Source organism: Pelodiscus sinensis, chromosome Z, assembly GCF_052426305.1.
Source record: "Pelodiscus sinensis isolate ZL-2025 chromosome Z, ASM5242630v1, whole genome shotgun sequence".
NCBI classification, from domain to species: domain Eukaryota; kingdom Metazoa; phylum Chordata; order Testudines; family Trionychidae; genus Pelodiscus; species Pelodiscus sinensis.
In genome coordinates this window covers 13427390-13452618 of record NC_143085.1, presented here as the reverse complement: position 1 = coordinate 13452618, position 25229 = coordinate 13427390, and the positions used below count along the sequence as shown (strand labels likewise).

Here is a 25229-nt window from a genome sequence, read left to right as displayed (position 1 = left end):
CTGGTAACATTGTGGGGTTTTTTTGTTTGTTTGTTTTTAAGCCCTTCCCGTCCCCTCCAATTGCATGGTAGATTTGAATTTAGGAGGCATGTGTGCGTGCATTGTGTTTACTGATGACTGCCCCTGGGCCTTGCTGCATTGTGTGTGACTTCTCAGGATTTCTGCTTCTCCTGCAGTCTCTGCCATGCTTGGTACAGCTGACAGGTCACATGCTCGCCTGGCTGAATAGTGCTATTATTGACAGGCCATGGGATTGAAGTTTCTTGCAAGCCCCACTAAGAGGCAAACCTTTCCAGAGTTTCTATTTCACGCTGCTGGGAGCTCCAAGGAGAGGGGTATCTGCTCGGAAAGGTTACACACCATGTGCGACAGGATGGGACGCTTTGGCCAGAGAGCTGAGTGTGGTGGGAACAGTCCTAGGGAGTGGGAGAGAGGCAGTAAGTCAGAAGGAAAGAAAGAAGGGCTGTTTTGGCAGTGGAGAAGGCTTATTGATCAACTGGGTTCCTGGTTCATGGGGCCTCCTCTAAATCCTCGGGGTTTTATTGCTGCCTCTCTGTACGCTACTGACTCAGAAATGAGTTGACAATTGAGTGCGCTGCTAGGAAGCTCTTACTTTCTGTTAGACAGGGGAAGGGACGTGATCAGTGTAGGCTTTTACAGTCCTACTGATTCCTCTTGGGTTTTTTTTCTCCCTTTTTGTTCCTCTTTCACCCACTCCTTCATTCTGCTCTCTCGTGTTCTCCTCATCTGTGACTCATTCTCTTCTGTGTTCAATCTGTACCTATTTCATACCTCTCACTTTCCCTCCATCTGATTCTCAATCATTCTCCATCCCCTCTCCACGTCTTTTCTCATATCTTCTAGCAGCCATCCACTGCATGATGGGTTCCTGGGGCCCTTGGAGTGAGTGCAGCTCCCTGTGTGGAGTTGGTAACAAAGAGAGAACTCGGCAAGTCACAGTCCCACCCAGAAATGGAGGGACCCCCTGTCCAGACCTCAAGCAACGGAGAGGGTGCTTTGGGGAGAGCCCAGCGTGTGACACAGCTAAAGGTAAAGTGAAGCATTTACGGAAATGTTTCTGCCATCGTCTGCATGTGTTAGAATACACCCATGATCCAGTGTCAGTTGTGGGGTTCGGCGCAGCTCGGATGTAACAGGAGCTGCTTTGCTCTGCGCAATCCCAGCACTATCCCTGTAATTACAACAAAGAGTTTAAGGGCAGATTTACAAGGGGGGGAGATTCGTTTTTTAAGATCTGCAACTTCAGCTATGAGAATAGTATTGCTGGGGTCGATGTATCATACATCAAATTTCTGTGGTGGCTCCACTGTTGTAGTCAATGGGAGAAACTCTTTCCCCATCAACTGCCCTTACTCCTCCCGACCCAGTGGAGTGCCAGAGATGTTGGGGGACACCATCAGTATTTGATTTAGTTGGTCTTTACTAGATCTGCTAAATCAAATGCTGGATGATCCAGCCAGCATGGATTTGTAAAGAATAAATCATGTCAAACCAATCTTATAGCTTTCTTTGATAGGATAACGAGTCTTGTGGACAAGGAAGAAGCGGTGGATGTGGTATACCTAGACTTTAGTAAGGCATTTGATACGGTCTCGCATGCTATTCTTATCAATAAACTAGGCAAACACAACTTAGATGGGGCTACTATAAATTGGATGCATAACTGGCTGGATAACCATACTCAGAGAGTAGTTATTAATGGTTCACAATTCTGCTGGAAAGGTATAACTAGTGGAGCTCCGCAGCGGTCTGTTTTGGGACCAGCTCTGTTCAATATCTTCATCTAGGATTTATATATTGGCATAGAAAGTTCGCTTAAGTTTGCAGATGATACCAAGCTGGGAGGGGTGGTGACTGCTCTGGAGGATAATTCAAAACGATCTGGACAAATCGGAGAAACGGTCTGAGGTAAACAGGATGAAATTTAATAAAGACAAATACCAAGTGCTCCACTTAGGAAGGAACAATCAGTTTCACACATACAGAATGGGAAACGACTATCTAGGAAAGAGTACAGCAGAAAGGGATCTAGGGGTTATAGTGGACCACAAGCTGAATGAGTCAGCAGTGTAATGTTGTTGCAAAAAAAGCAAACATGATTCTGGGATGCATTAACAGGTGTGTTGTGAGCAAGACACGAGAAGTCATTCTTCCACTCTACTATGCGCTGGTTAGGCCTCAGTTGGAGTATTGTGTCCGGTTCTGGGCACCGCATTTCAAGAAAGATGTGGAGAAATTGGAGAGGGTCCAGAGAAGAGCAACAAGAATGATTAAAGGTCTAGAGAACATGACCTATGAGGGAAGGCTGAAAGAATTGAGTTTGTTTAGTTTAGAAAAGAGAAGATTGAGAGGGGTCATGATAGCAGTTTTCAGGTATCTAAAAGGGTGTCATAAGGAGGAGGGAGAAAACTTGTTCATCTTGGCCTCTCGGGATAGAACAAGAAGCAATGGGCTTAAACTGCAGCAAGGGAGGTTTAGGTTGGATGTTAGGAAAAAGTTCCTAACTGTCAGGGTGGTCAAATACTGGAATAAATTGCCCAGGGAGATTGTGGAATCCCCATCTCTGGAGATATTTAAGAGTAGGTTAGATAAATGTCTGTCTTGGATGGTCTAGACGGTATTTGGCCCTGCCATCAGAGCAGGGGACTGGACTCAATGACCTCTCGAGGTCCTTCCAGTCCTAGTATTCTATGATTCTTTGATCGATCTCTAGATAAGTATAAACAAGGCTCAGTTGTAAGAGGACATCGGTTTTAAAGTTGAGCAGAAAATGGTCCCCGTTAGTATGCAGGTTAAACACACATTGCCTGCCCATTGCACATAGTAAACTGGGTTATAATGAAACTGGGTTATAATGAAACTGGAAAAACGATAGGATGCCTCACCTGGACTGGGAATTACAAATGAGTCACAACACTTGACGACAACACAGCAAATTAGGTCTCCAGTGTGGTTACGGTAGTTCCAATATGTAGGGTATAGATCCTTAGTTGTGTTCCTTCTAACTGAATAACAATGCTTTAGCCCCAATATTAGTAGTAATTAATAATATCTAGCTCTTCTATAGCACTTTGTATTAGTAGGTTTCAAAGTGCTTTACAAATAAGGTCAGTACTTTATCCCCATTTTACAGATGAAAAAATGGAGGCACAAAGTGATGGAATTACTTGTTTATGGTCACCCAGAAGATTAGTCCTGTTCTCAATACAGAGCTCTATCCATTAGGGAACACCGCCTCCCCTTTAAACAGCTCCATTTAATTTAGCTCCCTTCTTCACTTCTCATTGAAATGATGCAATCACCAGATTCCCTGACTTTGGCCGCAGTTGTAGCTTGGGTAGTTAGGTAGCTCAGAGGGGTCCACAGGTACTGACAACCTGCTGGTATCCACACAGTTCACCTTATTTTCATTCTCTAGAAGACCATGAGAAACTCAACCCGTGTGGCTCATTTTCCTGTGCTGCACTTTAAAAAGCTGAAGATGTCTTATTGCGTGTACTTTAATGGTCCATATCTGAATGCCTCATAGGCTTGTCTGTGCCTTTCCTTGCAGTCCCTCTGTGAGGCAGGCCTGTGCGGTCAGGGATGGGGAACAGAGGCAGAGAGACAGGTGTCTTGCCTAGGGTCACCCAGGCTATATCTACACTGGGAAATTATTTTGAAATAACTCCCAAAATAACTCTTTTGAAATAGCACATCCACACTACAAGGCAGCATCTAAATAGCACAGAATTATATTGAAGTAGCATCCACACTGATTGGAGCCTGAATCACATTTAAAGCCCCTGGAAGCTACAGTCACTTCCTGTAGCTGCTTCCTAAGGCTAGCTAAGACTCCTGCTTAAAGGGACTCCCCCCTACTGTTTCATCTCACACTCCTCTTCTCCACGGCCTACCTCCTCGAGGGGCATCCAGCTCATGCCGCGTGCTCTGGTTGTGGATGCCACAGCACTCCAGCTCTTGGGCCCTCTGCTGTGCCCCATGGGGCAGTTTATGCACTAATAGGGCCCACATGGTACTGTAAGAGGACGACAGCCATCATGGACAGGGGCACCTCCTCGCCTAGGCCCTGGCACTCCTCATGCACCAAATTCCCCTTGATCCTTCCCTGCACACTGTGGAATGCCGCTTCTGGTGAAAGGAGACCAGTTCTGATGGCTGGGACCGTCCTGCAGCAATGGGATGACCAGCAGTAGTTCTAGAACTTTTGCGTGCATGGTCACATTAAAATCACTGTTTGCAGTTTGTGTTATTCCTTTCCCCCCTGGTCAGGGGCCCACGCTTTTCCCAGAGCCTGAGATCAGTCACCAAACCTGTGTCCACACATGGGCCATGCCCCTCCTAATTCACTTTCTGTGCTCTTTTAGCTCGGTCTCTGTGACTGAACCCTTCTGCTGGGTGTTGTGGGTTTTTTTATCCTTTGTTCTTTTGACAGCGGTGGCTAAGATTTTGCCAGATTCCTTTAAAAGGGACTTTAAGGACCCTTGGAGAAGACCTCACATGCTGGCGAAGGAAAAGCAGCCAAGGTAAGCGGTGTGCATTGTTGAAGGGCTCGTGGAGCATGCTGTCCCTTCTCAGCAGTGCTTGTGGCAGAAAGAATCACTCTAACTCAGCTCAGCCTGAATCTTAGGAGACCTGCAGAATACATGCCACCGTCTGGTGTGGAAAGTATAAGACAGTGACTGACCCTGAAAGCCTCCCCAGATACTCTTGGGAAATCAGAATTGTATCTGGGCTCTTCTCAGACACATTTAAAATTACACTGTTCCAGCACTGTTAAATGTGCCATAAGCACCAATCCTGTATTGTCCTCTGGGAGAGGGACTGCATGATCTAGTTAGTAGGTATCTGACTTCTGTGATTCCAGTGGGGCCATTAGCTGAGCTATGTTCGGGCTCCCACAGACATGATGGAGTTAAATGAGGGACCTTTCTTTGAGGTGCCGGGAGTGAAATAGAGCTGTGGGAATCCTCCTGCCATTAAAAGGAATGACACTCTGTGCCAAGGGGTGTCTTCAGAGGCATCGCATGCGCCCAGTTTGGAGGGGAGGGGTGTTGCGGTCTCCCTCTCGGTGCCTCAAGTGAGGCATCTAGACTCATGTTTGGGTCCAGTCCACCTCAGCATGTGTTAAAGTCCTTTCTGTTTCAATGCTTTGCTAAACTGAGGCATTGCACAGTTCAGTTAGCGGCCTGTTTCAGAGGCTCTGACCTCCCAACAGCCTCCAGTGCAGTCTGGGAGAGTGGCAAGTCCTCAGTGTTTCTGAAAACCAGGCTGCATCATCGGTAGGTAAAGATGATGGCTGTGGAAGCCTAACTTTAGGTACCCAAGTGAGAAATGTTGGTGAAAGAGGTTGCACAAATCTCCATCCCTGTTTCTACTGAGTCTGGAGCAGAACAGAAATAAAGCATAAAAGGTTAAGCACTTGGGGGAATGTTCAGTCTTGAAGAAAAACAGTGAAGGGGGGAGGAGGGGAATGATAGGTCTTCAAATATGTAAAAGCTGTTTTATAAAGGGGCCAGAGCTCTTCATATCGAGGGAAGGTAGGGCAAAATAACAGGCTTAATCAACAGTAAAGGAAACTTTAGGTTAGATATTAGGGAAAAACAGAATTACTGAAGCAGGTTTCTGAAGTTTGTGGAATCCCTGTCAATGGCGATTTCTTAAAAACAGGTTAGACAAACACCTATGAGGAACAGTCTAGGTTTCCACAGAGAGGGCTATGGATTAGCTAACATCTCAAGGTCCCTTCCAGTCCTACATTTCTATGATTCTGTGCAGTAGAGCTAGGAGAGCTAATCTAACCTGTCTACTCCCTGGATCCCTGCAAACAGGTATAGCCTTCATTCTTCCCTTCTGAGCCCTTGGGAGCACCATCCATTTCATTTCCATGAAGGTGTCGGGCTACTATTGGCCCTTTATATCCTCCCTAATTGAGTCTCCCCCGCATTTCGGTGTGTTACCTGATCAGAAGGGTCTGCCTCACTAGAGAGGCAGTGGAGGTCTGCAGTGATGTAATCTGATTAGTCAGGGTCAAGTCTAGTGTTTCCCATTTTCCCCTTTGCTGCATTGCCGCTCTTTAATTAACTGCCCCGGGCTTTGGCATGGCATTGACTTGTAAGCTGTTGAGGCAGGTCCTCTGGCTTCCTGAGGCTTTCCTACCTGCTGCCTACACCAGCCCTGAACCTGGTAACCTCTGGATTAGCTAATGGAGCAATGATGACATTGGCAAGTAATTCTCCAGTCAATCTCCTTGGCTGGAGGCTGGATCTGGACCATGCCTGGTTGCAGTTAAGGAACATGCATGCCGTTGACTTGGCAGCACAGAGCAGGCTGCAACACTCCTCCCCACCCCTAGTTGCAAAAATAAAAAGCAGAAGAATGGCTCTTGTGCAAGAGGGAGTTTTGCGCAAAAGCCTCTTGTGCATAAAGCAAGGGGGAAGGTGCTAATTAATTATGCAAATGAGGCACAGCAATATTCCATGCTTAGCCTCATTTGCATATTTCTTGCGCAAAACAGGTGCAGTATAGACATAGCCTAAGCAAACAGAACATTTCCCCCACAAATGCAAACCTCTCTTCTTCCACTGGCCACCCCTGCCCTTCTGGGGCAGAAACCTATTGCAGAGGGGAGTGCTGGCATCCAGACTAAGTCTCCCCTCTCCCTTTCCAGCTACTGCGTCTATTTCCGCCTGAAGCAGGTGGGAGCTGCCTGCCGCCTGCACTTGTGGAGCAGCCAGCTGCAGAAAGAAAGGCAGGTCTGTGTGGAGTGCCGTCGAGATGCTGTGGGCAGCACGGAAAGATGCGAGGGGGATGGGCTAGAACAAACCAGGTGAGTGGCTGAGGAGCAATGATTAGGGCTGTTGCTCAGGCCAAAGGACTGTCAATGCCAAGGAGAGATTTTTGTCCTTATTTGGTTTCTCGCCTGCCCCATTCTCCATCCAGCTGGGAAACCCTCAAGCCTGGTGCCAGAATCCAAAACCCCATCTTCAGAGGGAGAGAGTAGAAAGGTGGAGAGGGAGGGGAGGGACCCCTGGAGATAGGGTAAAGGTAGCAGAGCCTGGAAGGCTAGGACAAGAAGCTAAGCTGGATCTGGAAAGCAACCAGGGGCCAATGGGGTATTTGAAGCAGGGGATGACACAGTATGCCTCTCTCAGTGGGGACTATACAGCCTGAGCTGTGTCTCAGGGCATAGGGAAGCCTTCAAAGACTTTCTCCTTTTTTGATCTCCCTTCACTGCAGAGAACTGAGACAGCCCTCCCCTGCCAGGGATCGCTCCACACAGGTTGTACCCTCTGGAGCCTGTTTATTTCACGCAACATCTGAAGGTTTCAGTAGCTGGAACCCCAGCGGCTGTTCTGGTTCATGTTGCATTGTGGGAGACAGTGTTGCCAGTTCTTCTGACTTTTATCATGAGTCTTGTGCTATCTGGCAGCTTCCTCAAAACACCAGCTCTTGCAGTCATGTGTGACGTTCAGCTTTCATTAAGAAAAATAAGCTGCTATTCTGATCTTCATTTTTGCAGAGAAAAGCTCTAAAATGTGACTCTTAAATGTGTTCAGAAACCAGAAGGCAAATGAAAAGAACCCTAACTTATTAATTTTTACAATCTTACTATTTTTAAGCCAGTGACTCTTGCGGGGGGAGGAGGGAGGTCTGGGTCATGAACTGCTTTTGAACAGCTGGGGTTAGTAGTACTGGCTCGACTCATGGGCCACCCTTGCTCGTGGAACTGTGGTAGATTCTGAGAAATGGGAGATTAACCCAGTCCTGCCCATTGGCTGTGCTTCCAATTTCAGGACATTCTGGACTGCTACCGCGATCGCTGGGTGCCAGGGCTCATGGATCCAGGAGTCTCTGCAAGAGAACTGTGTGTGTCCTCCACTGTCATTTATCTTTGTGTAGTCCTCTGTCAGACTAAGATGACACAACTTTTTCTGGCCATCGTGAAGGATGAACCTTCTCTGAAGTTCTTGCTACACTTTTTACCTCTTATCACTTTCATTAGACTCTTACACTTCCTATGAAATTACATTTTTGGCCACATAACTATGTATCCTTTCAAAGCACAAGAATGTCTTCATTCTTTTTAACTTCATACCTCTGAAACCTTGCTACCTACCTCCAGCACTGCGACTAGAATAGAAGACCACTCTTTTTTTTTTTTAACATTACTTTGCAGTGTTTATTAACAAAAGAAGAAAATTGCATTAGCCCTCTTTTTAAAGATTATTGTGCAAACATAAAGAGAAGACACTTTGCTAGAACTTCAGCACCAAGGTTAACCATGGAAGAACATTGGAATGAGGCCAAATCTGAGCGAGGAAGTGATGTCATAGTTACTTGGGATGACACGGAATGGTGTTGTAGTTAGCTCTGGAACTGGTTCCAAAAAACCAAGTTGTTCAGTTGCTTTTTTCAGAGGAATGTGTGAATGAAATAAGCATGTTTAGGATTAGCCAGAGTTTTTTAAAATGCTACTTTTCTTCTTGGCTAATGAGCTTTTAAAGATTATTAGTGCTTTTCACTTGATACTTGGGTGATTCAAAGAAGGTGATGTACTACGTGTTCCTTAATTTCCTGGGGTATGTCTACACAGCAGCGTTATTTTGGAATAACTGACATTATTCTGAAATAACATAGTGTGCGTCTACACAACAAGCCTTTATTTCAAAATAATGTCGAACTGGAGGACTTCTTATTCTGACTCCTGTAACCCTCATTTCATGAGGAGTAAGAGAAGTCGAAGGAAGAGTATTCTTCCTTCAACTTCCTGCTGTGTAGACAGTGCCAAAAGCCGAATTAAGCTATTTCGACTTAAGCTATGCAGTTGATGTAGCTGAAGGTGCGTAGCTTAATTCGACTTTTTAAACTAAGTTGCTTTTTAAACGTGCTCCCCTCAGACTAGCTCCCTCCTGGCACCCCACACTGCTGCTAGTCCTGCCCCCGGGGACTATAGAATAGGCGACTAACCGATAAGAATTCACCAGGTTACTCGACTATTCAATTAACTGATATTTAACGTCCCTACTTCTTTCTTGGGAAAAGTTCAGAAAATAGCATAAAAGGGTGTTTTTCCACTTGTCATTGTAATGCTTTAATATGAGAGATGTATCTAAATATGTATGATCTGTCTCCCAATAATATAACAGCTGTAACCTCTGCTTGTGAGTTACTGTCCGCTGAGAAATGGGACACATCTCTGGACCTTCAAGCTTTGTATTTACTGAATAGTGTTAGAGCTAAGTGCACTTTGGTCCTGAGTTTTCTGAAGCCTTTGGAGCTGCCTTCTGCAAATCTGAGGACTTGAAAAGCAAGTGGAAAATGGCTAACTGGTTATGTTGACTGTGGATCATGTCCCAGTCTCTGGGGACTTTGAAATAAATACATGAGAACTCTGTTTTTTCAGCCAAGGCAATCTAGGCTATTTTTGATGACAGAACCCTGGGATTACTCGCCCGGATCAGATCACAGGTGACTTTCCCCCTTCCCCGCCACGCTTCCTTGGGCCTCTTCTGGATGTGGCTCCTCCACAGGGTCCTCACATAGCACCTTTATTCCTCAGATCATGCTCTGCTGACTCCTTCCTAAAGACCTTAAGTCTCCCAGGCTTTTTGACTTTTTGCAAATTACATAATTGAAAAATAAAACATCTCCCAGATGGGAAGAGGCCAGACAATCCAAAGCTGGATGACTGACCATTAGTCAAAGAGAATTCATGAATAAAGCAAATTGTTAGCTGCACCTTAGTTTATCCATAGAACCACAGCCAGCCTTTTGTAATCTCTGGCTTTATAGATATGTTGCTTTTGGCTTGGCTGAAGAACACAGTAAGGGCCTGATTCTGTGTGATGCTGAGCACCCTTAACTCTTATTAATATTCCAGGTTTGACTCTATAGGGCCCAGCCTGCACCCATCAAAGTTTCCATTGACTTCAGGGAGTTCTAGAACAAACCCTCTGTATACTTCTTTGCTGTCCTGTCACAGCATCCATTCCCACCAGAGAAAATGACCAACTCTCCATTAGTCTTTTATTGTAACAGAAATAGCTCTATTGCAATGGACCATTACTGAGTATCAGTGAGCGGTTCCTGCTTTACCAGCGTGTGCCTTGGCTTTGCCTTGCTGTTTATGTATGAGAGACCATTCTCTGACAACAGTGTTCCCTTTGTCTGTCCACTGGGGTTATCTCTTCAGTATCTACTGCTCCGTTTGAGTTGATGGCTCCTGTCACTTCCTCCACCAGAACGTGTGTGTCCAAGTCATGGGCCATGCTCTCCTTTTTTAACATGGTTGTATCTGCTGGTCAGATCTGTTCTCATGAAGTCAGGTTCAAATCTCAGGAAAAACAAAACAACCCAACCTAGTCAGCACATAAGTACAGGCTTCCAACCAAACAGTGGGCTCTTGCCTCTATGTGTGTCACGTCCTTAAGAGAAGTTTAGTTATATGGTCCAACTATCAAGTTTCTTCTCCCTCCCCCGCCCGACCCCCACCATCCTGACACATGTTATTTTTAGACAGAGATTTTTAAAAGCATCTTAGGGGAATTAGACACTAGTCTCCTGTTGACTTTTGTGGGTGTTGGGCTCCTAAATCACTTACTCCTCTGACATCCCAAGCTATAGATGTTCAGGCAAAAAGGAATGATTATGATCCAATCTTCTGCTTATGAACAATCTCTTCCAAGAATATTTTTTTTAAGCACTGACCAACAGACTCCTTATATTTGTTGCTCTAAATTCCACCATTTAGCACAAGAGCTTGTTGCCATTTCTGTATGCACCAGATAATTGGTATTTGGGATTCACAGAGTACAACTAGACTGCAGGGGTGCTCCACTGCATCCGGGGTATGTGTTCGCTTTTTTGTGGGGGAAGACCAAATGCGCTCTTTCAGAAGCCCCTGTATTCTTCGTTCCGTGAGGAAGAAGGGGGCTGTTGAAAGAGGGTTTTTTTTCCAAAATTTGGCCCAGTCTAGGCCTCTTCTGATAGATCCTCGCAGTCTAAACCTACCCAGACTGTTGCTCTCATCTCTTCTGAAATGAGCCCATTTCTGGAGTGAAACAAAGAGTATGTGGGGTGAAAACAGGAATGGCTTCTTTCAGTTTTTAATACTGTAGTAATTGTTCTAATTCTTATTACTTCATGTATAGACAGCCATATCATATGCCATAATTTGCTGTAGCACAATAACATTTACTTAAGTTATTTTGAATAAACATGGTAGGAAACCTAAGGTTCATGGTTAGACACATTTCATGAGATTAATATTCTTGGCCATTATAATCACTCTTCTTCCTAGGATAAAAATGGATCATGTGACCAAAGATGACTCAGATCCTAGAGGGCTTTAAATTAGAAAAATATTGCATTTGAATTCTGATTAATGTTGGATGTTATGCCAATTTACTCCCATGACTCAACTATTCCATTATGTGGTTTTCTTAGCAGGCCACCTAACTAGTAATTTAGCTGGTTCCTGACTTATCTCTAAAACATAAGTAGTCCAACCAATCTGTAACATAATTAATTCCATAGTCTCCTGCTGCCAGAGCAGAGCATAGACCTGCCTAGTCCAACAAACTGCCTCTTTTGATGTTTTTGGCCTGAATTAAACTGAATTCCCCTAAAGTTCTGATTAATCTAATTTGAATACTTGTAACCCTAAGATCACCATGTGAAAGCAGTGCCTTTTGATAATCCATTATATTGCTCTGATGTTGCTTTCTGAGATTATGATTTAAAAGGGAATGGAGATGAGATAAGGTATAAGTTACATCACACACTTACTTTATAATTGCATTACTGTAACTCCCCCATCCACCCTTAAATGCAACATTTATTAACCCCCCCCCCCCACACACACACACACATGCACTTGTACATAATTTCTCTTTAAAGGGTAAGGGATGAGAATGTTATATACTAACAGCACGAATGCTTTAACATAAATATAGCTGTGTGTTACACCTTTGCTCTTAGGTGTGGCAAATAGGGATGCAGGGGGTGCGATAGCACCCTCCAGGTTTTGTAGCTGGCTTCCCTGCACCCAGGGGCCAGTCCCACTGCTGGCTCTGCCAGCCCCAGGTTCTAGCCTCTGAGTGGATCTTCTTCCAGCTTTGCTACCCCCTGGAGGCCTGCTGTGCCCACAGGCTCTGCAGCTTGCTATCCCTGGGATCCAGGCCACTGACCCTGGGGGCTCTGCTGCCACTTGGGGTCCCACCACTGGCCTGGGGACTCTGGTCCTCTAGCTGTGACTAGGTTGCTGGTTCTCCCGGATTGGACCACTGGAGGTGATGGCATGTGTTATGTCTGGTCTGGGAGAGCTGGTGACCCTAGGTGTGACCCCCTGAGCGGGGTGTTAATATTGCAATGGTGGCAGCATTACGTATGTAGAAAGGATAAACAACTCCTCTGGCTTATCACAAATGTGTTTCTAAATTGGTCAGTTTGCTTGGCCTTGACACCCATCTGTGACAGTCAAGCTCCATTATGTAGTGGCAGCATCCTTTTCGCAACAGCTTTTGCTCTCAAAAGAGCATTTTTATATGGTCCGTTCAGACTGGCAAGTTCTTGAAAATCTGGTGTCACAAAATGAATCTTTAGGGGCTTCCAGTTTCGAAAACACATTTAATTCATGAATTACTTCATCCCAAAATGGATTTACCCTCCAGTACGATCAAAGCATGTGGAACCAATTATTGTCCAGATCCTTTACAGCTCTTTGAGTCATATTCTCTGTTACCTGAATCACTCTTTCTTCCATACTGGGGTCCAGCCAATCCTAATGTGACCACGGTGATGTGTTCCTGGGCATGCAGAGTGTAGAAGGCTGTGCCTCTCTAGAGCTTCCTCTGGGAGGGAGGACATGATGTTCATGTAGCTGAGCCTGGAGTCCAGCCCTCTGGACCCTTACAACAGTCAACAACCAAGCCAAGCAGCACTGCCATGAGGCTATAAGCTATCCCTGGCTCAGAGAATCTTTTGCCAGTTTCTCCAGGCCAGCTGCTCTGTTACAGTGAATAACCTCTATGAGGAGTATGGTGTGACTGCTCCTCCATGAGGTGCCCCTTTCTAATCTGTCTTTGGAAGGTGCTGCATTTAGGAAAAAGACAAGACACAGCCACAATGTTCCATGCTATCCCAGATCTGACATGCTACCGCCTCAATTACAGCAGGGGTTCTTGAACCATCTTGCAAGCAGGCTGCAGGCTCGGGGCTTGCTCTGCCCTGCAGCAGAGAGCCTGTGCCCACCCACATTATGGGAGCACCAGTGTCGACTTCCCCTGGGGAGGGGGAAGGGGGAGTCTTGCAGACTGGATTTGGCTTGCTGGGGAAGGAAGTGGCTTCACATGCAGCTGCTCCCCCTTTCCCTGGCTGGGGAAAGGGAGTGCAGGAAACTTTTTACCTGGAGGTTTTCCCTGCTGCTCCCATTGGTCAGAATCATGACCAATGGGAGCAAAGGGGATGGTGCCTGGGAACAGCAGGAGGCCTGAAGCCAGGTAAGTACCTCGCCATTTCCCTCATGCCTAGACCCTGCATCCCTTCCCCTCACATATCCTAACTCCCTTGATACCCTATGCCTGTACCATGTTCCTAATCCCTCTCCACCTCTCAGGCTCTCTATCCTGCTCCTGCACTCTCCTTCCCACTCAGACCTCCACCCTTAGCCCACTCCTGCACCCTGCCTCCTGGCTGGACTCTGCACCCTTACCCCCTCTCTGCACCTCTTTTGTCATCATGGGTGGTTGGCTGGTGGTCTGTGGACAGGTTTTCATTGAGCAGGATCAGCTGTGGGCCAAGAAGTTTGAGTACCACTGAACGACAGGCATGTGCAGTAAGAAAACCACCTGGCCCAAAGGGTCACTGTGTCATGGCCGCACAAAGCATCCTGCCAGCTGCGCTCTATGTGCCATTCAGCTGGTATGTGGAGTCCACCTGCTTTGGCCAGCTCAGCGCTATGCTTTGTTGCCTTGAAACGGTCCATGGGAGAAAGGGCTATGTCAGCCCTATCCTTTGACCTAGCTTAACCTTCACCATGGCCTTGTCTCAGGCTTGTCACAGGCTGACCTGACTGTCTTTGACTCAGAGCCTGATCAGCCCTGACAGCAGGGATTGCTGGGATTAGCAGTGCTGAACGGGGGAGGGGACAGTCCAGACCTCAGGACCATTCTCACATAACTGGCTCCAATACTTAGCTGCAGGTGAGAGAACTGGCTCAACCCCTTGTGTACTGGAGCTCCACGTAGCTCAGATGGATGGTGGAGGGCACTGCAGAAGGGAGAAAGCGAAAGCTGGGCCCCCACAGAGGGTTCAGCAAAGGGGGTGGGATGTCAGAGATGATGTATCTTGGGGAGACCTGAGAAGGAGATGGGGCTGAGGGGGAGAAGCGTGTTTGACTCCCAGACAGATTAGGCCTCTCCTAGGAACGGACCAGGAGCATAAAGCTTGTTGGGGGTTGCGTTGAGGTCCAAATGTAGACCTAGTCCTGGCTGCTGTCCCTCGTAGGGTTCCCCAAGGAGTGGTTGTCTCACATGGATTCTCCCAATGATAACTTTGCACACAGGTGCCTAGCTGTGTTGGCATGCTTGCCATGCTGGGTGAGATCACGCAGAGTTGCAAATTTACGAAGGGCACTTTTTTTGCTTCTGTCCCTACCCCCCAGAGCTGGCCCACAACATTTTGGCACCTGAGGCGGGGAGCTCAAATGACGCCCCCTCGCTTGGGCCAAAACTTTGAAAGGTCTCAATTCTGCATTTTTCTTGTTCTACTCCTCTCATGGTACTGTACAGAGAATACATGTGCACCAGCACCAGACACAATTTTTCTACACTCTGGGTCCTAATGGTGCTCCTCTCCCACCACCCCCACACAGTATAGCACCTGAGGCAATTGCCTCAGTTCTCATGGTAAGGCCAGTCCTCCCTCTCCCCCCCCCCCCCCAACCAAAACCAGTCCCCTTAGAAGTTAGCCGTGCAAAGATGAGGGCTTATAAAGCCTAGTGGGAGAGGAGGCGCTGAAATACTCCCAACCTCCCTCTGGCTGCAGTCATGCAGGCTGGAGTTTGGCAGCTGGCCCTGAGCTCCCCAGCCAGCCCAGCATTCCAGACCGTTTAACACTGCCGTATTCCCAGACAGAAATGAAAATGTCAACACATCCAGGCCTGTGAACACAGCTCAGTTCGTCAAGAGTAACATTGTTCAAACACGGCACTTACAAAAGGCCAGCACGTTGAGGCCAACATTTTCAGACCTGGGTGCGTAGCCGTAGGCTTTTAAATCCAGATGCAAAAGTCTGAGTCCTGCTCTTTTTGTGCTCCTGGTATGTATTCAAGTTTGAACACACTGGCTTCTACCTTTCAGTGCTCCAGTTTCCCCAGGATCACAGAGCTTGCAGATGGACACAGCTGCCTACCAGGTCAGTTAGTCCAACTCTAACAATGGTCGGTATGGTGACAGCACATAAAGCCCCCTGGCAAGCCAGCATCCCCTCTGTGCTTGGCTTTGCAAAGCCATAGAGTACTGGATGGTTCCTTAGAGTGTGTGAAAATTGTCCTGTGCCACTAAGCATGATCAGGCTGGGAGGACAGAGCAAGAGGATGAGTGTTGCCTGTAGTCCCAGGGCTGGGAGAGCTCCAAGTATCGCATTGGCTGTACAATGTCCTGCTTCGGCAGGAGAGCCTGAGCGAGAAGCCAATCATCTATTGCTTAGGGCACTCCATGAGGAGGGAGACAGCACTTCCAGTCCCTGCTCAAAATCAGGCAGAGCAGTGGTTTGAATCAGGGTTTTCCACATCCCAGCTGCATGTGCCAGTCAATGATGCAATGAGTGCACATTGCTTTTATTTTCCTGGAGTCAGGATGCCCCTGTCTTAGATGCCACATTTCAGGAGAGGGTATACAGCTGAGAAACACAAGCAGCAGGTGCCTCCGTCCAGCCAATTGGTCAGGCACCCAACTACCTTGGAAGAGCTGGGTTTAAGAGATGTTAAAAGTTAACCCATTAATCAGTAAGCATATGCCTTACTGGTATGCTTACCAGCTAAGTGGAGCCTTCCCCTCATGCCAGCCCAACCAGAGGAGCTGCTGCAGGCTGGAGCTGTCCCCTCTGCCTTCAGCCAGTGGTATTTAACCAGTTAACTATTCTGGGTGGTTTTTATGTGCCTCGTTTAAGCTCTGCTCCATCTGCAGCATTTTCTATTGGTGGCTGCCCTTCATGATATGTCTATACTATGGGAGAATGGAACTGTGGCCCGCCCATCGATCCAGCTGGATTGCAGCTAGCTCAAGTGACATTAGGAAAGGGCTGGCAGCGCCTCCCAAAAACAACTCCTACGGGGATCCTGGCAGTGTTCCCTGTAAGCTGAGTGCTTGGATGGCTACCCAGGAGCAATTCAAATGCAATCCAGCTGATTAGCAGAGTGCCCACAGCCAGAAGCATGTGTTTCTATTGGTGGTGCACATGCTGCCATGCCTGCCTGCACGTAATATTTACTCTGCACAGAGTGGGGAACATTGAACCCTGGCTAGGTGTAGTCCATCCTGCCAGATCTGCACTGCTGCGGTTACGCAGAGGAGCTCAGTGTAGGCTGGCTGGGATATGGCTGCTCTCTCAGCTTGCAATGGCAGTGCAGACATGGCTGTGCATCACTGGCTTCACAGAATCCGTGCTTTAGGCACCTGATTAACCACGTGCAATGCAGGAGGAGCTTGTGTGGCTAGCTCAGGGCTGAGAGTTCTACCAGGGAGCAGAGCAGGTTGGCGCAGGGACACCTCTACCAGAATGACTCTGCCCTCAAGATGCCACTGCATCCCCAGGGCTTTCTGCAGATGGCCGAAGGGAAGCACCTTAGCACGTAAGGGTGCTCAGCAGCCAGCATACCCATTATGTAACTGCTAAATGATCAGACCCCAATGCTTTTGCTGTGCTCTGTGCCTTGGGGGTGAGGCACAGACACCTCCTGGGGTGGGGAGAGCAGGCTTAAGCTTGTCTTATCCCAGCACCTCATTAACATCACAGGCATGTCCTGTTACCAAAGGCAGCTCTCTCCAGGCCAGGGGCTGCCCTGTCTCAGTGAATGACTCTGTTGGATGGCAGAGCACTCCATGCAGGCTGCTAAAGCAAAGCAAGGAGCAGGCTTCTCAGTGATGGGCAGTCTGATGGGTCCAAGGAGCCAGAGACTCACCATCTGGAGCTAGCAGTACAGGGCCCGATCTGCTCCCCAAAGCCACTCAACTCCCATTGGCTTAAATGGAGGGGATTGGGCCACACGGAATCAGGCCATAAGGGAACATCTATGTAAAGTGCCTAGCTCATATGCTTGCACTAGCTGCAGCATGCGTCCTGGGTCTGGCGGGGTCCTGTGGCTAAGAAATGATTTCCCAAGTCAGAAAAACCTTGTTCTCGCACTCAGGGCTTAGCCCACTGATGCTCCACTGGGAAATGCTTGTGATTTAACACCATCACTCTGCCATAGCAACCTCTAGCCCCTCCCTTTGGGGTGGCCCATCCCATACCTACTCTCCCCTCTCTATGGTTGGTCGCTTAGAAGAGCCTTTTCCCAGCCGGCCTGTCAAGGGCTGGCCCTTTAAATAGGGCAAAGCCATGCAGCTGCAGCCCAAATGGAACGACTTTGTGCTGGTTGCTGCCTTTCTCTCCCTCTGAGATGGTGAGTCCCCTTAGCGATTGCTGTGTGTTTGCTGAAGTGGGGTGCTCTCACAGCTGCACTGTGCTATTGACAAAGCAGCTCACTCAAGTTGCCAAAATTTCTTCTAAGAGCCTTTCATTTTTCCTAAATACTTTTCCTTGCCTGAAAACCCACTGGGCCAAATGCAGCCTTGATATAATGCCACTGAGTCCCCACACACTGGAATTACACCCAGAATTACTTTAGGACACTACGACAAACCCAGAGCATCTGGCTACAATAGCTTGGTGGAGGGCACATATACATGAAACTGAGGCTGTGGCTACACTGTAGTCTTCTTTGTGCAAATGAAGCATGGCGTGGAATATTGCCATGCTTCATTTGCATAATTAATTAGCAGCCTCTTTTGCACAAGAGGCTTTTGTGCAAAAAGAGCTGTGTAGCCGGCTCCTTTTTGTGCAAAACCCCCCTCTTGCGCAAGAGCTATTGGTCCTGAAAAAATGAGGAACAACGGCTCTTGCGCAAGAGGGGGTTTTTGCGCAAAAAAGCCGTCTACAAGCTCCTTTTTGCACAGAAGCCTCGAGCAAAAGTGGCTGCTAATTAATTATGAAAATGAAGCACAGCGATATTTCACGCCACTCTTTATTTGCATACGTTTTTCCGGAAGAAGGCTCCAGTGTAGCCGTAGCCTGAGTGAATAGTTTTCTCTTTCCTGAGTCAACTGGCCAGGCATTGCTGCCATGGGATCAAGGCAGGCAGGCAAGCTCCTGGGGCCAATTAAAAGCGTGCCTGAATTCAGACCTGTTTGGGCCATTTTAATAGGCATCCCACTCAGCAAGAGCAGGGGCGGAGGCCAAGGACTGAGACTGAGGAGGTACAGAGAGACAGCTAAGGACTGGGAGTGTGGTAGAGGGCTGTGGAGGAACAGGAAGGATTGCTCAAGTACTAGGGAGGAGGTACTGGGAGGGATCATTTGAGGAAGTGGCCCAGGAAAAGGCCGCAAGACTGAAAGTGGAGGAAATGCTGCCAGTTGCTGCTGCCTTCAGGTCCCTAGGCCAGAATCCAGAGTAGTGGGTGGGCCCTCCAGTCCTTCCCACATCACTACAGAGCCTGCTCCTGAGATGGGGGACCTACGGAGGGATTTCACCCCAAACTATGAACTAGCTTATGATGAGAATGGCTCAAAAGGCTGTGACCTTTGCTTCTAGTAAAGGGCCCAAGGCTGTGGGGAAGGTCACAGCGAACCTCTGAGGCAAACACTAACTTCCAGGAAGCGCAAGATCCTTGGAACATGTCCAGAGCTTTGCCAAACACCCAATTTACACGCCCAAATCTTATAGCCTAAATGGATTGTTCCCTTCCACTACCATGAGCTGGCTAAAGAGAGACTAATAAGTTGGCTATGAAGATCATCTTGTCTTGTAACAACTACCTTAAAGCAAGCGAATAATTTATGCTCTGAAAAACTGACCTAGAAATTCAGCAGAATGTTTTTTTTTAGCACTTATCAAAGGTAATATGCAGCTAGCTTAGACTTAAAGAACTGTGCGTGATTCTTCTCCCGCTCCTGCCTTGATTCTGTTTGACTGGTACCAGCTGTTTGATGAGTGGACAATGTGTCTCAGCTCTGATGGCTGTCCAGAAAAATGGTGAGCGCTGCATGCAAAGAGCTGCAATGTTTTTCATGATGCCTTGGTGGAATATGCAAAGAGTGCTTTGCACAGCTGGGAAGAGGTGTGACACAGGGCCATCACCCTCCATTCAGCACAGACTTGATTAACTATAGACGTGAGCAAAAGCAAATGGAAAGAGAAAACTAATCTGGATCCAAAAGGTCTGTGTATTGTGGGCTGATCTGGCCTCCGGGGATGGTCAGATCCTGATTCTGAACCTGTGGTGCCAGTTCAGATATTTCAGGGGAGGAGGAAGCAAACTCCAGCCTTTTTCTCCCAAGAGAGCAAGCACTTCAGTCCTTCCCTCATTTATTCTCTGTTCTTGTTGGGCTATATAGTCTCTCTCCCCAATCCACACAGCCTAGGAGTGGGTATCGCCGGCACCATCTTCTCCTGCACTGCGCTGTGTGGAAAGAGAATGCCAGTGTGCCTGTTTGCAGCACCATCTGCACAGTGGAGTGGCCAGGGCACCTTTGCTTAGTGCTGGTATAACTTCATGTGCCCGATCACATGAAACTGAGTCTGGCTGCCCCTCTGGCTGTATGCACCAAACTGTTCTGGCAGTAACCATACACATTAGAATGGAATTACTGCTTAAAACTGGTTAGGCCATGACACTCCCACCCCATCCCCTACTCCTTGACAGATGGAACTCAGTAATTGCAAAATACTTGGAGGGACGCTCACTCATCCCCACAAAGCAGCCTACAGAACACTCCCCCAGATAGTCCTGTCTTCCTAAACAGGCAACTCCCATCACTTACCCACAGGGCCCATCAAAGAGGAAACAAACAGCTTAAGAATGTCAGCAGGATTTGCTCAGGCAGTCAACATAGCTGTTTGATTGGCACTTGCTGGCTCCTCCCCTCCCCCACACCTTTATTAACTTACACCCAGCTGGTTCTAATCAGACTCTAAAGACCAGCCATGGCAGTCTGCATTGCCCAAATCATGCCTGGGAAGCAAAGATGGATTCATGCCAGTGCTGCTATGCAGATATGCCTGCTAATTCAGTGCAAGGCCCAGGAAGGAGCATGTAGCAAAGCAATTAACCTGACAGCAACTGGGTACGTCTGTCCATTACTCTTCGTATGCCCCTTTTTCCCCCATCATCCCATAGTACCTTTTACACGCTGCAAGGGGAACAGAGTGCAGGGGGCTTGAGAATCCCTCCTGCCCAGTGTGGAAGACTGCGTTCAGTGCTTAATCCTGGACTCCATGTTCTGCTGCGGACATAGCTCTCTCTTCCCATAAGCAAACGTGCAATGTTGGGCAGCTTCATGAGTCATACACCTGGGGACAAGGGCAAACGTGTGAAGTGATGTGGGATCCATTCCATTAAGCTGTCAAAAAAGGCTTCCATGGGCATGGCCTCTGCTTTAAGCATGTCTAATAGGAACAAAAGTGCAACTCAAGGCACACAGTGGATGGGGGCAGAGAGGGCCATATGTTTGTGTAAACTGAGGCAGGCATGAAATGTCCACAGCATGGGTTCCCAAACTGGGGGGGGGGGGCGTGAAGAAATTCCAGGGGGAGGGCGTGAGGCAACCCAGTCTCCCCGCCCCCCCATCAAGTTTTGCTGCCCTGTTTAGTTCCTTTTTTTTGTTCAACAAGTTTTGCTGCTATTGGGGGGCGCCATGAGGGTTTTTCAAAAATCAAAAAGGGGAGCATGATGCCAAAAAGTTTGGGAACCACTGGGCTACGGTGTCTATAAAATCCCAAATTCACTGACCAGTCACGGTCACCACATTCTGGCTTCCTGACAGACGGGCCAATAGCCACTTGCTGGCCCAAGGGTGTGGGGGGAGGGGAAGAGGGACAGCGCAGCATTTCAGGTGGAAGGGGTGGGGCAGAGGGCAGTCAGCCCTTAGCACACCCAGATCACAGTGCAGGTCTCAACCCTGTAGGCCTCGGAGCCCTGCAGAGTGGCACTCTTTTGGCATGTCAAAGCGACCTGGAGCTCCTGCCCACCACCACAGCTGTTGGGAGCTCTGGGCCATTTTGAAACTCCAAGCCCCTGTGCAATTGCGCCCTTTGTCCCTCCCTCCCCTTGGTGGGCCTGCTCCCGGATCATGTCCTGTTTCATTTCACTTTGTGACTTACAATCACAGAGCAGAGCCTCTGAATTCTAAGGGGACATGGAGGAAGGACTGGTTTTCATGAATCTAGTTCTATTATTTGTTGTAGTTTTCCAGAAGAGCCCTTTCCTCCCAAGTATTTAATAAATTACCTCGGGGGATAAGGGGCAGGGAGAATGGGCGGTATCTGTTTGTGCATGTAGATTAGAGCAAACAGCTTGAGACAGTCCCTGGTGTCAGAAGGATGGATTCATAAACCATGAATCAATATTGCCACCTACCGATCTGTGAGAACCACAGCTCTGCTCCTGCTCGTGCCCCCATTGTCATCAGGCAGTGCCTTCAAAACAGCCCAAGAGCCAGGCACTGACATCAACCTACCAATTAGTGCCCTCCTAATTTCAGCAACATGAAACGCACAAAAGGAAAGTGTGTTGCACAGTTGGTGTTTTGCTTGGGAATGCTACTGTTGAAAGAGATCCTCACTGCAAGTCTGATAATTAAACAAATAATACTTCTGTGAATCTTGCCAATTAAATAAAGTTTTAAAGCTTTTCTTTAATGTGTAGCAAGTATCCCCCGTTTGCTGGTGAGGAAATTGAGATGCTGAAGTTAGCTGGCTCACTCCATGTTGCAGTGTCAGAGCTCAGAAAGTACCCATCAGGGTCCTAATTTTCAGCTCCCTGCTCAAAGTGCTAGTAACTCTAGTCCTCACTTGTGCTATGTGATAAGCAGCTAATTTTCAAACTCATTTCATTCAACCACTGCAGTATTTCAAGCTGCAGAATGTAACCCAGGGCCACATAACCTCAGTTGTATGCCTACATCAGGATCGCTAATGACGACCCATCAGAAGGCAAGAGCCCAGTTTGGCTGCAGGATTGAGGTTAATGTGGCAGGACAGGCCGTGAAGAGTTGGAGTAATTTGTGCAGGAATAAATACAGAACCCTAGGATACTGTTTTTGCTTGTCACTGCAATATTTTCAGGGGGATTCACAGGTAAGAGAAATCAAACAACTACCCATCAAACTGAGTTATTTGCTGTGGGCAGAAAGTGCCAATCCAAACCCCACTTGAAACATTAGGTTACTTTCAAATGTCTTGCATTCCCTATGGACACCTTCATGCCCCCAAGGGAGACAGCCAGTCTGTACCCTTGTTATACCTGTGTCCTCCCCCCCTCCAAGATAAACTACTGTGCTGCAATCTGTCACTGTCACCATATTCTGGCTCCCAGATCTCACATCAGCTTTTTTGTTTCATATTGTGACATGCAAGCACCTGACTGTACCCATACAAAATTTCACAAGGTGGTTTTTTTTGTTTTTTTTTTAAGAAAACGTTTGACTTGGCCTTATGCAAGTTACTGGTACAGCTGCTTGTCAGAGCTGTTGCTGAGCCTGCTAAAAACCTAAACTCCTACAGGAGTCATGGGGCTTCCAAGAAGAATGAAAATTAGGTGGGACCTTATGCATTCTCAGCACTGAAAATGCACTGCATCAGAGCAACCCCCATCAAAGCTGCTCTGCGCTCATTCAGCCAACATTCATTCAGTTCGCTCCCTCTCTGGTTTCAGGGTGGAATATGCTGGGTGTACTGCTCCTCCAGCCAAATTCTAAGGTCTTGACTCAGGCAGCCCTCAGAATAAATCAGCTGGGAATGGTTCTGTATCATGGAGGGAGGAGTTCTCCAGGAGACTCACTTCCTCCCCACCAAAGGGAGGGCTGGAGAGAAGATAGTCATGCAGGAAGATGATGCTCGCAGTGGTCTAAAGCAATGGCCTTTCACTTGGGGATGCCTTGGTTTCCAGCTGAAAAGAGGCCTTCTCTGATTAGTCTAATCACTATGACCTTCTTCTCGGTGGGCTTTAGCTTACATCACAAAACCACCAGATGCTTGGGGATAAGCAGAAGTGATGGATCGGTACTGATCTGGCAAGGCTGATCCGGGCCAAAAGAGATTCTTTGGCAGAGTTGTGTGTGGGAAGCTTGTTGTGTCTGTTGGGGTCCTGTCTGGTTTAGCCAGCAACAATAGCAAGGCACTTTCCCAAGCACTAAAATCAATGCTAAGAAAGTCAGATACAAACAAGGCCGTTCCTGAACTGTGGACCAGCTGAGGAAGTGTCTAGGATTAGATGTGTCCCCTAAGATTTTTGGCATGAGACACACAATCCTCAGAAGGGTAGGTCAAAGCAAGCAGACCCCTTTATGTACTCAGGTTCATGTTGCCTCTGACAAGGAGAGAAGAGAACAGAAAATCAGGCGGTGCCAGCAGGGAAATGAGTCTGGCTGTGCTCACTTTTTTATTTTAACTTAATACTTAATCATTAAAGGTCAAATCCTAAGTTCTTACTCAGGTAAAACTCCTGCTCTCTTCATCAGGAGCTTGCCCTGAAAAAAGACCCTTTGGCTTTGTCCCATAGCTTCTTACCCTATAGTACAGAGCTGGATACTCACCTGGACAGGGAGTGGTTGCTCTGATGCTTCGCTACTTAGTAAGTTTATGTCAACATGGAAAAAAAGAAAATACTGGTTTAAATTCCTGCTTGTGGCTTAGTGGCTGAAAGGGAGAGAGGAAGGAAGCAATGGTGCTGCTATATGTTTGGTCTTCTCTGCAACATGCAATACAGCAAGGGAAGCCTACATAGTGGAATTACATGCTTTGCTGCTGTTCCATGTGCAGGTACAGCCTCTCTTCCCTGGACTCTGGAATGCTCTGCACCTGGCTAAGGGAGGGGCCCTACACAGGCCCCTTCATTCTCCCAAACCTGTGCAAGTTTTGTACTATGCCACCAAAGTCACAACAGGTCTTCCCCACCCCCGATATCTTGGGTGCAGATTTCACTCAAAGAGCATCAGGGAAATGAATTCTCTGGTCCAGCACAGGAAAAAGAGCCTCTCCCATTCACGGCTGTGCTGTTCGGCTTAGTTCTCTCCTGCGCATTCTGAGGAGCAAGCAATGTTTTTTTCACTCAAGTACATGCAGTCCCAGGGAACAGGGTACGTGGAGCCAAGAAGGTGTGAACTGGGCTCTGAGCCCCACCGACGGCGGCAGTGCAGGTTATTCCCCGGTGGATGGTCATGTATCCAGTTCTCGCCGCAGTTTGACAATTTCCAGTAAAAGTTTCTCTTTCTCCAGCAGGATCTTTTCCTTCTGCAGTTGCAAGGTCTCTTTCTGCAGCTCCAGGATATCAGTGTGCAGCCGGCTGTGCGTCTCCCAAAGCTCTTTGGTTGGCCCAACACAGCCCTTCTGGCTGGGCAGCGAATCGTCCGTCACAGATGTGCTTGCTGAACAAACCAAACAGCAACCCCCAACATGGTTAAAGTAAACAGAGTCAAGAGGATAGAGCAATGCAAAGTTCACCCCAGAAACCAATTTCCCACCCATCACTAACAGCAGGAGTCAACCTCCTCAAAATGAGGGTCATGCCCTAATTCTGCTAGGACCAGTGACCTAACAATGTTCTGCCCTGCATTCAGGAAAGCTCATCCAGGCTACTAAAAACAGTGCTATGGAGATGCCCTTTCTGATACAACCTCTCTCTCTCTCCCCCTCCCCCCTGCTTGCTATGTACGTCCCATCACCCACACTATGAGACATAGTAGTAGTTCTGATGTCCCAGAAGCACTAGTCATGACAACCATCAAATAGGAGTATTGCCTTTAGTCTCAACAGGGCTGTTCCTAGGGGATGTGGGATCTGGAGCAACCTCCCCACCTCTTCCTGCCCCCATTGCACTCCTTCCTCTGCTCCCTGGAGCTGCATTTCTTCAGAGGAGTAGATTGGGCTGGAGCACACCGCTTTACACC

At 47.7% G+C, this 25229-nt stretch overlaps 2 protein-coding genes across 6 annotated transcripts in view; one reads left to right on the top strand and one right to left on the bottom strand.

Moving 5' to 3' along the window:
- The window catches only part of LOC102456995 (somatomedin-B and thrombospondin type-1 domain-containing protein-like), a 30363-nt gene extending 19106 nt beyond the window's left edge, over window positions 1-11257 (top strand). The window contains exons 2-5 of one of the 2 annotated variants that reach the window (XM_075898243.2): window positions 868-1050; window positions 4457-4547; window positions 6692-6850; window positions 7818-11257. In XM_075898243.2, the coding sequence (XP_075754358.2) occupies window positions 868-1050; window positions 4457-4547; window positions 6692-6850; window positions 7818-7923 (539 nt within the window). In that variant the 3' untranslated portion in view covers window positions 7924-11257. Of the gene's footprint in view, window positions 1-864; window positions 1051-4456; window positions 4548-6691; window positions 6851-7817 lie in introns of both variants that reach the window. The other variant, XM_075898242.2, reaches the window with a different exon arrangement.
- LOC102456426 (uncharacterized) overlaps window positions 1-25229 on the bottom strand; it is a 63214-nt gene that overhangs the window by 30807 nt on the left and 7178 nt on the right. For 2 of the 4 annotated variants that reach the window (XM_089775225.1, XM_089775226.1), the window contains one exon: window positions 18268-24707. In XM_089775225.1, the coding sequence (XP_089631351.1) occupies window positions 24499-24707 (209 nt within the window). In that variant the 3' untranslated portion in view covers window positions 18268-24498. Of the gene's footprint in view, window positions 1-18267; window positions 24708-25229 lie in introns of those variants that run through there. The other 2 variants (XR_016348352.1, XR_016348351.1) reach the window with 2 other exon arrangements.